We start from the raw sequence: 18463 nt of genomic DNA on the forward strand, positions 1-18463 counted from the left end.
TCTGCATTGTCTAAGTGATTTCACCCAGTCTCACTTCTCTTCCATTCTACATCTACCATCATATTGCAAGCAACTGCTCTCTTACTTGGGTAACTGCCACAGTCTCCAACCTGGTCTTCTTGCTTTTACTGTTCCTGCACACCAGGCAGCTTTGAAAATTCAAGCACATCTCCCAGCCTAAAAGTCCCCCATGGCCTCCTCAATGAAATCCTTACCATGGCTAAGAAGCCTTTCCAGGTCTGGCCCTGCCTCCCTTTCCATCCTCCTGTCTTGCCATGTTCCTCCACTAACCTTTCCACCCAGGTCACAAGTGCAGCTTATTTCCCTTACAGTACTTCTATCATTTGAAATTTTCTATTGATTTGTTTGTTGTCTGTTTCCACGTCCTCTAAGAGAAAATTCATCATTTCACCCCTAAAATGTTCCCTCATTTTTGTTGTGCTAGTTTCATCAAAGATGATATCATACTTTCATTTTTTAGGACTTGAAATGATTTCTTGGTTCTCTTTTCCTCACCATTTTATTTCCAAACCATAGTAACAAACTGATGGTGATGATCTTCAATTCAGTTCTTCCTTTTTTCTATACTGTTTTTTCCCTATTCCAGTGGACACGGGTCATTTTTGTTATGAAAGCCATAGGCAGATGGGAAACCACCTACTGGATGGGTGTCTAGAGCAAGTTACTTAATTCCTTGTGCCTTAGTTTCACCATCTATAAAATAGAGAGAATAACAATACAAACATGGAGCAGATGCTTTTTGTGCCCCTCAGCCCACTTTGAAATCAGCCCAGCAATGGGAGAAAGTTCTGGGAAGTTGCTAGCATTCCACCTCAAGCATGATGAGTTACGTAATTCTGCTCTTCTGCCTCAGGGCTTTCTCCAGTGGCAGCATAGCCTGGGAAGTATCTGGAAATTCAAATTCCTGGTGACAACCCTTAACCAATGGTGGATGGCAGTCAGTGGATAAATGCCCTAGACTTCACCTTCCTGAAGATAATTCTGAGGCAGAGTCTACATTGTTTCTCAGAGGATTCTCAAGAGGATAAAAAACCAGTTATATAACCAGTTTAATATTCATCCTTTCTTCCTTATCTCCTTCTCCCTGCCTTTATTCCTGCCCCCTTCCTCCCCCTCACCCGATCACATCCCAAATAAACTACTTATATCCATGCCTGTTTTTAGGAGACCCTAAAGTAAAGTAGTAAATCTATCAGTTAGGGTCCAGGCAGGGAAAAAACAAAGAAACAAACAAAGAAACAAGCAAAAACAAACCCTTTAAGTTGTACAATTTAAAAAAATTTAGTAAAAGTATTTATGAAGATGAGGTAGGGTTAGGTAAACAACAGATGGCATAGAACCCAAGAACTAGTAAGAGTGGGAACTTGTTACTACCCCTAAGTCTGAGGGAGCCTTCGCCTCCAGTGGAAGGATAAGTGCCAGGACGAATATGAGGCAAGCAGGCACCTCCAGAAGAACGTTTAGGAGGCACTTGCTCTCACATTTATTCAAGTGCCAGCCTGTGAGTGAGTGCCCCTTTACATTTTGCATATTAGGCCTCTGCTTGCGGCACCCTAGTCCCAGCCCTGAAAAGAGGACAACATAGGGTGTCATTTTTCTCTCATCCTTTGATTTCTTCCTGATGCCTCCAACTTGCTGAACCTAAATCTGAAATCAGAGCTTAGGGGAGATTTACATCAGCCTTCTAGGAAATGGAAATGTAGAGAATGGTAAATGGAAAATATCCAGTCCAGCATAGTATCTCATGAAGTTAAGATGATTAGATGATTAAGATATAAAGTACTTAGAAAAGTACCTGAAACATGCTGTTGTTGCTGTTATTATCATCCATATGATGCAAAAGTTTAAATACATTATGAGGGGTTCATGGACTCTCTAAAGTACATGTATAGACTGGGTTCAAGAACAAAGAACCTCAGCCTTCAATTAAGCTCTTTTCATCATATGGTAGGCCTTCACAAGCCAGTCTTTAAACTTTTTTCTTCCCTTCTAACTCAGTCTTTCCCAGCCTTTTTACATCATGGCACCCACAGAAAGTGGCAATATTTTAAAAAAGAAGAAGAAAAGAAAAGAAAACGGCTATATTCAACACTGGAATGAAGAGATGAGCTACCCTCAACCTGAAGCAAATGGATCAGAAAGCTGACTTGGGAAACAAACTTATCAGGTTGTTTGGCAAATAAAACAGAGTAAAGGAAGTTCAAATTCAGTGAGGCAGTCTGTAGATTTTGAGTATCTATTAATGCCAGGTACTGTAGTGGTCCTAGGGCCACAGTGGTGAATAGGAGAGATGAAATTCTAATCCAGGGAGATGATAGGGGAGTGGGTGTGTGGTAAGAAGTAACTAAGGCATTTAAGAGGAGTGAGATAATGATTCCACTCCTTTTGTGTGGAAGCAAGACTGAGGAAAGAGAAAAGGCAGGGGAATTGATTACAAGACTATTACAGTGGCTCAGACCAAGGTTGAGTGGTGGAAGTGATGAGAAGGTTAGTTAAAGGGTTAGATTTGGGATATATTTTGAAGATTGATCCCAACAAACTTACCAATGAATCAGATGACAAAGCAACCAAGAGGGCGATGCTGCCACTTATTGAAGTGAAAAGGTTAGGTGAAAGGGATTGGAATCCAGGGCACAAGAGGAAGACTGATCGTGGGAAAAGATCAGGGACAGTGGGAAAGTGAACTCACATGGGAAAGGCAGCAGAACTGTCTGGAAGCTGTGAGTGTCGTTTGAGATTTGGGGTCGTGAATTGGAATTCTTAGTGAGTTCTTAAATAGCACCTAATTTAACTCTACTGAAAATACCTATTTTGTATAAGTGGATTTTTCCCTTATCTTTTACCTGTGCCAATAACTTACATTTACTTTTGTTCTTCTTAATCCTATCTCCTGGCCACTCCACATTCTAAATTTTGTGTTTACCAGTTTCTTAAAACCACATATGTATTTTTTGGTCTCAACAGTTTTTGGTTTTCCCTGTATTTGAATGGCAAAATGGCATCTGAAACTTGGCATTTAACTCAGCATTATATTTCCAAAAATATATCCATATAGTTATGTGTGTTAATTCATTTCCTATGCTTAACTGAATGATGATGCTATAATATAGCTATCCATTTTCCTATAGAAACACATTTGGGTTGTTTCTGCTTTTTGGCTATTACTAACAGTGCTGCTGTGAATATTCTATAGCGTTCAAAAGTTTCCCAAGTATATCTATTTAGGAGTGGAAACTGCTGGACCATCAGGTATGTAGGTTTACCTTTACAGGGTTGTGCCTAATTGCTTTTCCAAGTGGTTATTACCAATTCACACTCACAACAGTCAGGTCTAAAAATTCCCACTGATGCACGTACTCTCTAGAATTTGGTAATGTCTGATTTTTAAAAGAAATTTTAATGTTTATTTTGGAGAGAGAGAGAGGGACAGAGCATGAATGGGGGAGGGGCAGAGACAGAGGGAGACACAGAATGGGAAGCAGGCTCCAGGCTCTGAGCTGTCAGCACAGAGCCAGAGGCAGAGCTCCAACCGAGGAACCCCCAGATCATGAACTGAGCTGAAGTCAGGTGCTTAACCCACTGAGTCACCCAGGAGCCCCAGTGTCTGACTTTTTAATTTTGTCAATTTCTGCATAAAAAAAAGTATCCTATTGTGGTCTCTTTTTTATTTCCCAGTGTCATTTCATAAGTTTATTGGTCACCACACTTCCTCTTCCACACTAGTATTTATTTAACTTTCCTTTTCAATAACCCATCAATCATCGAAATCTTCTGCCATCTACATTTTCTCATGAAAGGCACATTACTTTTGATGATTACAGATTATTTTATATTCCCCACATTTATACCTAATATCTTCCCTTTCAGGGCATTTAAGGCATACTTAAGGCATACTGGTAAAGTCTAATCATTAACGCATTTATAAGCCACCTATTAGGTGGATTTGGGGTAATTTTTTCACGTATGGCTAATCCTATCCTCATGATTAAGATCCTCTGTCCTTGTCATTTCCAAGGATCTATCCAATCATTCCTTTAGATCTTTATTCTTACAAATTCTATCTCCTGTACTCTTGTTGGTGACATCTGGAAGGGGGCTCATAGCCTACTCATCTTTAAACCACTTATTCCAAGCCCTGTGCGTGTATTTCACACAATTTCGAATGATTTTTGTGTACGCAGACCATTCTGAAAAAATATTGTCCACACTTACTTTACAGGAGGCCTCAGCACTCAGCAGCTATTTCCTGCCCATCTCTGCCAGTTCACATCCGAGGTGAGTTAAGAAGTACTAGTCTCTTACCTGTAGTTAAACAGTAACGGATTCCCTTCTTTTGTTTCACAAAACGCGGTAACAAACTTAATGGAACAGGGCGTAAGGGAGACGGACGACTCAACTCTCCGGACCATTTGTGTCTTTTCGTGGGTGAGCCCTTTCGGACCAGTCAATATTTTCTTAACTCATATAGTAAAAAAAGAGCAGTACACCAGTCTGCAGCAAAGGCCCAACATTCATGGTCATGAATGCTTGTGCACGTTTCCTAAGAGCAAACTATACAAACACAGGCGCCCAAACACAGACACACAAACGAAAACATACCCACGTGCTGAATTTTTTTCCCGCTGCACAAGTTCTTTGAAACGGAACAGGGAAAAATTGTCTTAGCATCCTGTTTCACACTTTCGTCAATAGCTTTTCAAGAGGGGAAAAAAAAAAAGAAAGAAAAAAAAAACTAAGAAAGTTTTTTTTAAAGTTATTTAAAGAGATAATAATTTTTTTTTGGAGTTATGTGCTTTCTTGTCTTTATGCTTTTCTGAGGGTGAGTTACCAGACAGATCTTGCCCATCAGTACTTGTGTGGAAACTGCGACAAGATGGGCGGGGAGGCCTGCCCTGGGGAGGCGGGGCGGTGTGTGACGTCATCGCCACGGGGCGGAGGCGACGGTGTCTGAAGAGACTCGGCGCGTGGTGCCAACGCTGGCCTCCCGGCTTGGAAGCTGCTAGAAGACCAGACGCTGTCCGCTTTCCCTTGGTGGTCCACCCACACCTAGTCCCGCCTGGAGATGGCAGACGATCTTGGAGACGAGTGGTGGGAGAACCAGCCTGCAGGAGCAGCCAGCAGCCCAGGTACCCGCTCTGCCCACCCTGCTGCGGGGCCTCCTCTGAGCTCCCTCCGCCCCACCCCAAGTGTTTCGTTAAGCCTGTGCCCCTGTCCGCCTCTGGCGGTCAAAGCGTTTGTCCCCGCGGTGAGGTGCCTACCTGTGGGAGTGCAGGAGCACCGCAGAGGAAGTGGTGCGAGAGCTTTATTACAACGTGAAACCGTGTGACATTAACTCAGTTCTGCCCGCCAGTCAGGAAGGACCCTTTTCCCAAGCTCTTCCTTTTACATATTTAACACATAAGAGATTTTTCGTGAATACAGGGAGTTTGGGCGTATTGGTTAAGGGTAACTCCTAGATTCAGACTGCTTCTGTTCAAATCGCAACTCTAGCTCTCTTAGACTGTTTTGTCTCCTTTTCCTCATCTGTACGTGAAGGATAATAATGCTAATTGCAAAGATTGTTGTGAAGATTAAATAAAGATAATACAAATGGTGCACTTTAGCGCAGTACTTGGCACCTAATATGTGCGAGGTAAATATATACTGTGTTTTTTCTTGCTATCATCATCATGTTATTTGGACTGTTAGACCCTGAAGGAGGTTTAGATAGAGATCATCCTGTGAACTCAACCATTTTATAGAAGAGGAACATGAGACCTAAAGATGTCAGGTTACTGACTTTGAACTTTTCAGATTCCATAAGGGTTAATATACAGTTACCTTTTTTAATCATTCTCCAAAGTCTGCCTCTCTTCTCTACTAGATTCTAAGATTTTTTAGGACAAAACCAAAATCTGATTCATGTGTACAGTTCACTGGGCAGTGTACATGATTGACACTTGATCCATATATGCTGCAAATATTAATTTTGAAATTATGTGTTGTGAAATATCCATTAAAAAATGCAAAGTTCTACAGCATTGTTTCCAGAAGGGCATCCCTCAGGTACAGATTGAGCAGATGTCATTCTTAAAAAGGTAGCCAGTGTAATACTTCATTAAACTTTCTCTTTTGCAACTTGTTTCTAGGAAATATTGTTCTGTGCTTAAAGGTACAAACACTCTTCTTTGCAGGCTGTAGTGTTCCATATTTACTTTAATAACCCTTCCCCCCACCCCCTCAACTGAGGTGTTTAAAGCTATATTTTATGGTGTGATTTAAGTATAGAAGTCTGTTAAGAAATTGAATTCCTTTTGAGTGGTGAAGGGGATCCTATTTCTTGGTTCTAGCCTTGCCTCTTGCCCCTTACCAGCTGTATGTCTCTCAAGTTAGTCACCCTTTAGAAGGAAAGAAATTAATGTGTATTGAGTGTCTATTATGTGCCAGATATTTTCATAAATACAAATTAATTTAATCTTCATAATATGCTTAAAAGATAAGTGTTACTTTCAATTTTATGGATAAGAATCTAAGAAAAGTTCAGTAATGTTCTTGGAAACATACAGCAAGGAAGAGGTCTGGGATGAAGTTGTGCAAGTGTGCCTGAGTTTCCAAGTCACACTTTATCCCCTATTACTATGTGGCTTTGCCGAGCCTCAGTATCATGATATGTAAATTGAGGGGTCCTTTGAGATCACGTTTTTAAGGGTTTTAATCAACCAACAGTTGTAAACATTGGATCTAGTTAGAATTTTAAAGTGCTGCAGCTTCCGTCATCTAGGTTGCCAGAATTCCCATCAAGGTAGTAAGTTAGAATCACCCTGCACCTCAGATTCCTTCTAGTTGTATGATTAAGGTTTAAAAATTGTTGGGGCGCCTGGGTGGCGCAGTCGGTTAAGCGTCCGACTTCAGCCAGGTCACGATCTCGCGGTCCATGAGTTCGAGCCCCGTGTCGGGCTCTGGGCTGATGGCTCAGAGCCTGGAGCCTGTTTCTGATTCTGTGTCTCCCTCTCTCTCTGCCCCTCCCCCGTTCATGCTCTGTCTCTCTCCGTCCCAAAAATAAATAAACGTTGAAAAAAAAAAAATTGTTGACTTGAAGCGTTTCAGGGGCATATGCTTAACTGCTTTTAAGCATAGTGAGCATTTAAGCTTCCTTGAGATCTGCTTGATTTTTTATTGGTGATTTGCCTAAGTAATCTGTATTGTATTTCTAAATCAGAAGAAATCACAACTGAACCAACTCAGATTTCCTTATTCTACTACATTAATGGGGTCATCCTAAAATGTGTGAACTATATTTTGTTTTGAAGGTCAAAGGGGAAATAGTGCCTTAAGTCGGAGAAAGGAAAGATAGTTGCAATGATGCCTTTATTCCATTGTGTGCTCTGCTACTTGCTTATGAAAGTAAACCTATTTCCTTATGATGTGTTTTCCATTCACACTTATGGTAGCAAGAAGCATTTAGTCATTCACTCAATAATCTACATCTAGAACAAAAGCTCAACATTCGCAGACATGAATTCTTACGCATGTTTTCCAAGAGCCAACTATGCAAATATACAGATTCCCAAACACTGACACACACTGTGGATGACATCTGTCTAACATATCCAGTTATCTACTTATTGTCTAAGGAAATCTACTATTTTTGCTGGTCTCATGTCTTCTTAGATGTGGTAAGTAACTGAGAGGCTTTTACTGAAGCTCTCGATCTGTTTATCACCCTTTTTGCATTCATCTTAAGGCCTATTCGGGACTTACCATTTTTGTGCTAGAATCCTGCATTGCACTGGAGACCAGCATGGGACCTAGCACCTGGTGTTAGAGAGATGGTAGCTGAATAAGTGCATACATGCCTGCTGGATGCTATAGAGTTCTTAGTGATCATGTATATAGATAGACGTATAGTTTCTCACCCAGTTAAACATTTTTGAGAACAACAGGCCATGCTATTAGAATTTTGTTGGGACTGTCCTAGTCCACCTGGGATGTCATCCTTTTGACTTTATTGTTGGTGGTTGGAGTCATGGCCCAGAATAAGACAACCGAGAATTGCCTCTGCTGCAGAGTGTGCAGCCAGTCTGCTTCACACAACAGAACCTAAGAGTCATCTAATGGCATCTGACATTTCATTTTATTTCATTGTACTTATTTCCTTCCTTCCTGCCCACCTTAAGAAGTTATTTGAAGTGATTTATAGTATACAGTACATGTATTAGAATCATAATTTCCAAACATTAATGCTAAAGTGAACAGATAAAACGCCTGAGGTTTCATGTAGTTGACCAAACTGCACTTTCTCAGTATGAAGCTGAAAACTGAGAATGTCATTCCCAGCATGGATCTGGGACTCAAGGAGCAGAGCCAAGAGTTTCTGCAGTTGGAATTGGTCATGTGATCGTTCAATTACTGAAGGGAACATTGATCGTTTTCCCTTTTTATCCCCAAAACTTGCCTATTAAATTACCAAGTCAAGTGTCCAGCAGGCATCTCAGTATACGAGTCTGGAGCTCCTGGGTTGGGTCAGGTCTAGAGTTAGAGATTTAGGAATGACTGGCACATGTATAGCTACTTTTAAAGAGGATATGTTAGAAATTTTCCAAATTCTCAGCCCCTATTTTTTTGAGGAGTGCTTTTCATATGCTTCCCTAGCTCATTCTGAATCTTCAGTGCTACTTCTTACCAAGCATCTAACTAGAAAACTCAAGTGTAAACACACTTCTATATACAGTATAGGGAGACTGTAGATAATAATACTAACTTACATTTGTTGAGTGGTTTTTATGTGCCAGATACTGTGTTGACTGCTTTATGTGTACTAGCTCATTTAATCTTCACATGTATACCATGATATAGTTACTATTATCCCTGTTTTATAGGTGAGAAAATTGAGGCACTAGGTGGTTAAGTGGTTTCTCCAATGTTGTTTAGTTGGTTAAGTTGGAAGGCTGTGATTCATAGGCAGGCAATCTGAAACCAGTCTGTGCACTTAAATTTCTTATAATTATTCTAATTATCAGTGGTAAGAATCTCATCTCTAAAATAACAATCCTTTATCAATTACAAGAGGCTCATAGTTTACAAACCCTTTTGTTTATATGCATCGTTATCAAATTGTGTCTATTAACTCCTACTCTCCCAAAGTTTATTCTTTTAAAGAACATTGACTACTCAGAGATACAGATAAGTAGGTTGTATCATTGGGCTTTGAGAACAATCTTTGCCAGGAAGTCTAACTTGATCCTAGAGCTCAAGACTCACACACCTGGCTGTCTTCTTCAAGTCTTTGCTTATTTAATCGCAATGTCAAATGAAAATGAGAGCCATCTACTGAATTAGTTGCTTTTTCTTCAGACTTCTCTCTCAGTAAATTAAATTACCAATTACCCAATTTCACAAACAAAAGCCTAGAATATCCTGATTTATTCATTTATTTTTTTCTTTCACTCCTCATGTCTGATCTATCAAGTCTTGTCTTTGCCTCTAAGACATCATAAATCCTTTTTTTTCCATTTTTCTCCTAACTCCCTCAGAATGCATGTTATCTATCGTCATCATGCGCCTTAACCACTGCAATAAACTAACAGGACTCCCAGTTTCTGTCTTGTCCTTCTATGGACTGTTCTGTAATTAGCAGCCAGAGTGACCAGAGTGATCAGATCTCATTCCTGCCTAAACCTTCCAGTGGCTTCCCTCTGACCCACACAATACAACCCAGGTTACTTACATGACTGGTACCTGCCAAGATATTCTACTACTTACTCCCCTCTAGTTTGTGCTCTTCTACCCACACCAGCCTTTATTTTGTGCCTCAGTAGGCCAAGCTCATTCTGTCTTGGCTCTTTGGAATAGCTATTCCTTTTTCTTTCTTCCTGTATTTCTGATGACTGGCCTTTTCTTAGAACATTAAGACCTCAGTTCAGACATCACCAAAAGAGAAACATTTCCTGGTCAGCCAGTCTGAAGTAGCCATCTAGTTGTTCTATTACATTATCATGTTATGGTAATTCTCAGCAGAGCACTTACCACCAACTATTATTTTCCTTGTTAAATTATTACATTTGTTAGTATATTACATTTTCTTGTTAAATTATTACATTCTGGTGTGATCCCACACTAGAATATGAGCTCCCTGTGAGCAGGGATTTGTTTACCTTGTTCTTTGCTGTATCCTCAGTGCCTACATTAGTATCTGGGTCCTAGAGTAGTATCTGGGTCCTGGTACCAGTAGTATCTGGTGCCTAGAGTAGCACTCATTTCATAGCCACATCTTGAAGACCTCAGCACGGAGTTCCACATCTAAAGAAATTTAATCCACTGGAAGAATTATCAAAATCTTGCCCAGGCGTTTGACAGATTTGGTAGATTCTAGTTCTCTCTGAAAATACATTGAAAATCCTTGTGTATAACCGTGTCTACTAACCTTTTATTCTAATCATATTTGTATTTAGTTTTATAAATTTTGCTTTGAAAGGAGAAAACAGAATTTTGCTTTATAATCTGATAATTTCAGGGCACTTGGGTGGCTCAGTCAATTAAGTCTGACCCTTGATTTTGGCTCAGGTCATGATCTCATGGTTTTGTGAGTTCGAGCCCCATGTCAAGCTCTGTGCACTGACAGTGTGGAGACTGCTTGAGATTCACCCTTTCTCTCTGCCACTCCCCCTCTCATGCTCTGTCTCTCTCAAAATAAATAAATAAAATTAAAAAGTAATAATAAACTGATAATTCCTTTTGTTACCTAGAATCAATGTGACTGTTCATTTTGTTTGAGAATGCTGAAACGAGCATTATAATTTTTGTTGTTGTATTACCATTTTATAGCATTGCCTTCAAATCATTGCTTTATCTGTGAATTCCTCCAAGAGATGAAGAAGTAGGGGAACACCTTGGATCTTTTAAACCTGAATATTTCAAGTGTTTGATTTTTTTTTCTTCTTCTCACACTGAAGTTAGACCTTTACAGTATTAATTTTATCTATAAGCAGCCATGCAGAGTAGATGTTGTAAAACATTGCTTCCACATGTGGAATTTAGACTTGGAATAATTGCAGTAGATTTTGATAACACACAACAGAGAATCAATGTCAAAATCATTTATTGAGCTCTCATGCTTGGCCCTATTCTAGACACTGTGGTGGAATTAGAGGGTAAAACATCTGCTTACATTATGGAATTTATACATTGATATGGTTCAACCAAAATACAAATGTTATTATTTTAAGACAAATGTTCAAGGGCAAAAAACAGGGACAGGATACATTTTAAAAACTGAGAGGAAGGAAAGAGAAGAGAGCATGTGCTACATTAACAATCAATGTTCTGTACTTAAAGATTATATAACAAATGGACCCACAGAGAACCTTCATGGGCTAGTTTCACTTTACTATACAATTTCCATGGTTCTTACAAGTGATTAAACAAGTGGTTCTTGACAACAATTGTGAGCATTTAAAGATACAAATTTATACATCTTTCTCCAATTACATGCATAGTAGTTCTATGATTTTGCAAACTATCTCTGAATCTCTTGAAAAATACCAGGAATTTGGAAGGCCTAGAAATACTTCCATTTACCCTCTCAGATTCAAAACAACACTGTAAAGTATTTTGTGGCACAAATCCTTTGACCTGTCCTTATCTTATGTCCTTTAGTTGAACACTTTAATGCATTCATAGATTTTATACATTTTAAATATCACAGTTTGAAATATAGTTTCCCTATTTTCATCAGCTTTCACAGAATTCTTAATTGAATTCTTAAATTACTAGTATTTCTTTTAAAAATTAGTTGATTAAATTATTTAAGCTCTTATTGAGTTCCTTGCTAGTCTAAATCACACTAGACCAGAGGTCAGAAACCCTCTTTGTAAAAAGCCAGATTGTAAATATTTTAGGCTTTGCTGTGCAGTCACTGTCACAACTACCCAACTCTGCCATTGTAGCATAAAAGCAGTCATACATAATAAATATGTAAACAGATGAGTGTGGCTGTGTTCCAGTAAAACTTTATCTATGGACAATGAAATTTGAATTTCACGTAATTTTCCCATCTTGTAAAATATTCATCTTCTTCTTCTTCTTTTTTTTTTTTTTTTTTTTTTTACTATTTGAAAATGTAAAAACTATTCTTAACTTGCAGGGCATACATAAACAGATGTTTATGGCCACATTTGACTTGTGGGCTGCAGTTTGCATACCCCTGCCCCAGATTCAGTGTCAGAAGCTGAGTTGTATGTCACATGTTCCTTAAAAGAGGAATTTGAAACATATTCCAGAGAGGATTGCATTTTACATCAGTTACTCCATTACTTAGTCCATTATTATCAGTCATATATTAGATTAGTCACATTCTTATTAAAACAGATACTATATTACAAATAGTTAAAAGGGAATTAGTTCAGAAATCACTGAAGCTAAACAAATGAAGGGCTGAGGAAGGACTCCAGCACAAAAGTTTCAGGTTATTAAAATTCTTGTTACAAATTGGATTTGTTTTTATTCACTTGGGTTTTTATCTGCTTTCTTTTAAAAATTTAACTTAAAATTTATATTAGGATAGATTCTTTTATTTTTATTGTTTCTCAGAGGGTCTGCATTTCTGCAGAAATAGGATTATGTTCAGGAGACAAGATTCTTCATGTTTCAGTTGTGTTACAGATCAAACACCATTTTGTTGAACTCCAAATAGTATTCCCAGTTGTAAGCTGCTTATGCGTTTTTATTGTGTCACGTATTGTTGTAAAATAAGCATGGTTTGGGGTGCCTGGGTGGCTCAGTCAGTTAGTGTCTGACTTCAGCTCAGGTCATGATCTTGCATTTCATGAGTTCGAGCCCTGCATCAGGCTCTGTGCTGACAGCTTGGAGCCTGGAGCCTGCTTCGGATTCTGTGTCTCCCTCTCCCTCTCTCTCTGCCTCTCCATCATTCACGCTCTGTCCCTCGCTCTCTCAAAAATAAATAAACATTAAAAAAAATTTTTAAAAATTAGCTTGGTTTTCGGTTTGTGATCCTTTTGTTGAAATAGACTTTGTTATTTTAAAGACTTTTGTCTTAATTGGATTAGAACTGTTACCATTTAAATACAGGATTTTAGTGCTTGCCATAGAAGTGTCACTATTTTCCAACTCTTTTTTAGTACTTTGTACAGTATCTTGTCTTTCTTTTCTTGCTTCTCTTTAATTTATGGCAGGTTGGCATGGCACTTTAAGGAGTCTCCTGACCTAGGAGAAAACCATTTAGAAATATCCAACATGCAACATATTTTGTGCTCCTCTACAAGGTAAAAACGTTCCCAGGGTCTTTTGCTTTTCTGGGAATATTTCTGGTGCTTGTTTTTCCTGTTTTATGCTTCTTTTCAATCTGTTCAGTTTCAATCTGTTTTTTTATTTCCGTTAGCATAATTATCAGTATTGAATGTCACCTGGCATAATTGCTTTTCCAGACCATATCATATACCATTATCATCTCTTAGCACTGAATGGCCCTTCTCTCCTTCATTCGTTCATTCTCTGTTCACTTAACATTACCTGCATAATGCAGGCATGGCATTAAGCACTCTACACATTTTCCCATTGCAACATCCATCTGTTATTACTCTGCACTTCCTTTTGAACTGTTTCTCTCTTATTTTTATGTTAGAGCTTCATCACCTTCTTTTGTAGTCTGCTCCCTTCCACTAGTCTCTTACTGCTTTTCAACTTAGGCTTTTCTCCTTTAGGCTTTTAATTCACCTGACATCCTCTGCATTCTCCCTCTGCCACTTGCCTGCTGGGACTGCTGCACATCATCTCTCTCTTTAGCTTTCATAGCTCAATGCTACCCAAATTTCCTGTTCCTTCTCATTGAAATTGGAGTGGGCCAGGGGTGTTTGTACAGTGACATGAGCACATTGAACCAGGCTTGGCTGGATGAGTGTGGAGAATGGTATTCCTGGCTCCATCCCAGGATAGAAGGTTAAAGCACTGTCCTTCAGGATTTCTTCCAGGATCATGTCTCCAGTTCTTGGTGCAGAATCACAGAGATCCTTGCATCATGCTCTTCATAGAATTTTTTTTCCTGACTGCCGCTTAGTGCAATATACCCCTGTCTCTCATGTCAAAAATGCCTTATTTGTCTGGGCACCTGGGGGCTCAGTCGGTTGAGCTTCCAACTTCGGCTCAATTCATGATCTTGTGGTTCCTGAGTTCGAGCCCCACATCAGCCTCTGCTGTCAGTGCAGAGCCTCCTTCGGATCCTCTGTCTCCCTCTCTCTCTGCCCCTCCCCTCTCATTCTAGCTCCCTCTCTGTCTCTCTCAAAAATAAATATTTTTTAAAATGCCTTGTCTTGTAACATTATTGTGTTGCTCTGTCCACACTGAATTATACACACCTTTCTCTTAATTGAGTAAGAGAGTTTTAAATGTGATGAAAGAATTACTTTAGCTTACTACTGCCAGGGGAGTGAGTCTCGCCTTGTAGATGACTGGTGGAATTCAACATTCTTAGTTGGACATATTCATGGGTTATCAGAACTGCAAGGTACCTAAAGAATTATTCAGCTCTTTTGTTTTACATACAAGAAACTCAAGGCCTACAACAATGAATGCCAAGCTCATTGTCAAATGAGTAAAAAATTAGGATTGGAATTTGAGTCTTGCTGAGTTGACTGTGTTTTTCTATAGCACTGATTTGGGGAAGTGATGTGATTGAAGAATGTCTGATGGGATGATAAATTGTTGCCTTTTTTTAAACACCCAGGACAGTGATTTGTATCTCCCTAAAAGATCTCAGTATTGGTGACCTTTGACTCTTAAATGTCCTGATTGCTTTAGAAAGCAGAAATGCCGATTTAAAATGGTTTTCCTTATAAGTCTAGCAAAGTGATTCCATGGCCAGGCATATATAGAAAGGGCAACTTACTAGAAAAAATGGACAGAAGACTAACTGCCAGTAGTCAAGTGTGTATATTACACCAGTGATTATCAGGTCCGACACAAAGGATGTATTCAATAGTTACTCATTTTTGTTGTTCCTTTCTTCTTTGTAACTAAGAATTACCACTTTTTTTTCTCCTCCTGGTTGTAAAGAAATCATAGTGCTAGACCTTAAAGTATGATTTTAATTGTGCTGCCATTTTGATGGAAATAATCTGACTTAGTTGAAGCAGATTAGGAATTCTTGCTAGCATATCCTCTTAGCAAAATATCCAGTAAAGTTCTGTGAAATGAAAGAGTTACTTCTGAGTTCGCCAGAAAACTTTCGAACCATTCTAATGAATTCAGTCATACCCCATGGTAATGATAAAAGGTCCAACTTTGGAGTGGATTACAAATAGAATGAGGAATTGGAAGAATTTGCGCTATGTACTCCTGTTTGTGTGTATATAAAAATACACACTACAGGTAAAACAATCGTAGATGCACTGCTCTTTTAGGATCCTGTTTACCGGGTCCAGCAACCTGTGAATGCATTATTTGTCATTTTGCCGCTTCACCATTTCTTAGAGAGATGGCCTTTCCTCTTTGGCCATTTTAGCTTTCCAGATATTTCTGTAGATGGATGTATCCAGACAGTGCATTGGTATGACTTACCTTTTCCCTCCCATGTGGAGGAAAGTGTTAGAGGTGACAGTCCTTATGATGTGTAGCTTCCCACAGCCAGTGTGGTGAATGGACTTATCCATAGGCCCTGGGGGAGCTTTAGGGGAAAGCTTAGTGTTGCCTGTAGATTTTGGTTTGGGGATCCGTGTTGGGATTCTCTGCTTGCATACCTCCTTGATCTTGAATTAAACAGAAGAACAAAAGGTAGTTAATGGTACAGCTGGTGGAGAACCAGACATTGTACAGGACATAGAGTCAGCCTGGGATTTGACTTCTTTGGAAACACTAGATTCTGGGGGCACATCAGATTAAAGACTGTCAAGTTGAAGAAAAATATTTACTAAAGCAATTCTGCCAGCATGTGTTGAGTGTGCTGTGTGCAAGGCCCTCAATAGTAGATGGTACTAAATATAGAGATAAATTGATTGTTTCTTGCTTTTTGGCAATCGTAGTATAGTGGGAGATAAGCAAGAGTAGTGCCCAAATTAATCTCAAAGGGTCATGAGATTGTCAGGGAAATATTAATTTCAACCGAGGGGTCTAAGAGAGCTTCATGAAGAAAGTAGCATTTGACTTGAGTCTCTAAAAGCAGGAATGGGAGGGTAATTTTAATAGCAGGAATTTTTAATAGCAGGAATGGGAGGGTATTCTAGAGTAAAGGAATACTTTTGGCACCGGGATGAGAGAATATTTTTGGCAGTGTCACTGAGGTAGGAAATTGGGCCCAGTTGAGAAATGGAGTGACTTCAAATTAGGTTGTATTCGACAGGCAAAATCGGACCATAGACTGGGCCTAGATAGGGAAAATTGTATGTGATTCTACAAACTCTATGTGTTGGGGGAGGGGGTGGTATGGAGTGGATAGGAAGGACAAAGTCTGGGGGAAGACACATTGTGGAGGTAGAATTGTATTAATATTTGTTCTCTGTTAATATATAAGGAGTGAGGGAAGAGTCACAGATATGTTGAATGATCTTCAGTGGGAGAGTGAGTTGTGGAGTGTGAAAGAGTAAAGGCTTGATTGAGTTCATACTCAGAGATATACTCTTATTTTCATCTATTAGGGAAAAATACTCTTGGATAAAAATACTTGTAAAAAAGATGGGAAAAATATCTCAGCTAACTGTAGTTCTCCCATTGTAATCCATATTTGGTGATGATGATTATTTTCTCCCTCTTTGGTTGCATCATCCTTTCTTTACTATGAGCTGAAAAATATAAATCTTTTAGGGATGCCTGGGTGGCTCAGTTGGTTAAGCGTACGACTTCGCTCAGGTCATGATCGCATGGTTTGTGAGTTCAAACACTGCATCAGGCTTTCTGCTGTCAGCACAAACCTCACTTCAGATCCCCTGTCCCAGTCTCTCTCTGCCCCTTGCTTGCTCATGCACACTGTCTCTCTCTCTCTGTCTCAAAATAAATAAATATTTTTAAAAGTTAAAAAATATATAAATCTTTTAAAAGGCATTGCGGTTTCATCATAGATTTCTAATACTGATTTTATGGGAATCCTTCTTATATTGTTTTCCATTCTATAGAAATTTGTTTCCATGTTTTTATTATACTGGTAAAGTACAGTAAAGTCTTTTTGTTTTGTATAAACATTTACTTACTTGAAATGCCATCTAACTTTTATAGCAACCATATTTAGATTTTCAAATAAACATTACATGGACTTAGCTAAAAATATGAATCCTTCAATTAAGGATAACTATATGGTGAATATGCTTCATATGCTTTCTTTTGGTACATTTAGTCAATCTTCTGTATGCCTAGCTGCTAGAAGAGTTTTTGCACCTTAGTGTTCTTACTAACATTTAAAAAAAATTACTTTTATGTTTTTTTAAGTTTATATATTTATTTTGAGAGAGAGAGAGAGCACACGAGAGAGTGCACAAGAAGTGGTGGAGCAGAAAGAGAAGGAGAGAATCCTAAGCAGGCCTCTGTCATTGCAGAGGCCGATGCCAGCCTTGATCCCATAAACCGGGAGATCATGACTTAAGCTGAAGTCAAGAGTCAGACACGTAAGCAACTTTGCCACCCAGGTGCCCCATCTTATTGACATTTTTTTGATACTTAATCCTAAACATAGCAAAGATATGCTAATACTCTGATATCACTCTCCTCATTTTGTAAATGGTATTCGTATTCCTTCCTTTCATCCTGTCCTCATGGTCTCCGGTGCCAGAATACTCACTCAATATTTTTACCTCTCAAATAGGCAGAATCTTGTTTGTTTGTTTGTTTGTTTGTTTGTTTGTTTTTTAAATAATAAAACTCAGTGCCCAGTAAGGATTTGATGAGATGGGTGGCCTCAGCAATGACTGGGATAGTAGTTTGGTAGCATGTATCAAGATCCCTAAAACTGACATCCTGTGACTCACTCATTTTATTGCCAGGAATCTTTTTTAGGAAATAATCAGAGATGAATTACAGTTGCATTATAAATAGCAACGCTATTCATTTGTGCATTATTTATAACAAAAGTTTACACTATTTATTACATTATAATCATGTGAAAGTATTATACTATCTTTAAATAATGATGATGCTTTTGAAGATATAGGAAAGTGTTTATTCAGAAATGTTAAAAACAGGATTAATGTGGGGGAATAGGTTCTACTTACATACATAAGTAGAACTTTTCTAATCCAGATAAAAGGCTTAGAAAAAAGCTTAGGGCGTAAAGCTGCCACCAAGGGGCAAAAGCTCTTGGGGTTAGCTAGCGAATTATTGTAATGGGATCACAAGTAACTTGTTATATCACCTGCAGGAAATTACTTTCCATCTGATGCCATTATACTATTGTACTTAGATCACAACCTCCACTTGCCCCCTAGACCCTTTGCTTATTACGCAAGTTAATGAGTACTGTCTGATTGTT

The 18463-nt window shown here is 38.8% G+C and overlaps 2 protein-coding genes across 5 annotated transcripts in view; one reads left to right on the forward strand and one right to left on the reverse strand.

Moving 5' to 3' along the window:
* Positions 1-4938: 4938 nt before the first annotated feature.
* CMSS1 (cms1 ribosomal small subunit homolog) overlaps positions 4939-18463 on the forward strand; it is a 384890-nt gene continuing 371365 nt past the window's right edge. For 2 of the 3 annotated variants that reach the window (XM_043593955.1, XM_043593956.1), the window contains exon 1: positions 4948-5147. In XM_043593955.1, coding sequence (XP_043449890.1) covers positions 5084-5147 — 64 coding nt within the window. In that variant the 5' untranslated portion in view covers positions 4948-5083. Of the gene's footprint in view, positions 5148-18463 lie in introns of all 3 variants that reach the window. The other variant, XM_043593954.1, reaches the window with a different exon arrangement.
* Positions 11082-18463, reverse strand: part of FILIP1L (filamin A interacting protein 1 like) — a 305655-nt gene continuing 298273 nt past the window's right edge. For both annotated transcript variants that reach the window (XM_043593950.1, XM_043593951.1), the window contains one exon: positions 11082-15758. In XM_043593950.1, coding sequence (XP_043449885.1) covers positions 15567-15758 — 192 coding nt within the window. In that variant the 3' untranslated portion in view covers positions 11082-15566. The remainder of the gene's footprint in view (positions 15759-18463) is intronic.

Source organism: Prionailurus bengalensis, chromosome C2 (assembly GCF_016509475.1).
Source record: "Prionailurus bengalensis isolate Pbe53 chromosome C2, Fcat_Pben_1.1_paternal_pri, whole genome shotgun sequence".
Taxonomy (NCBI): Eukaryota; Metazoa; Chordata; class Mammalia; order Carnivora; family Felidae; genus Prionailurus; species Prionailurus bengalensis.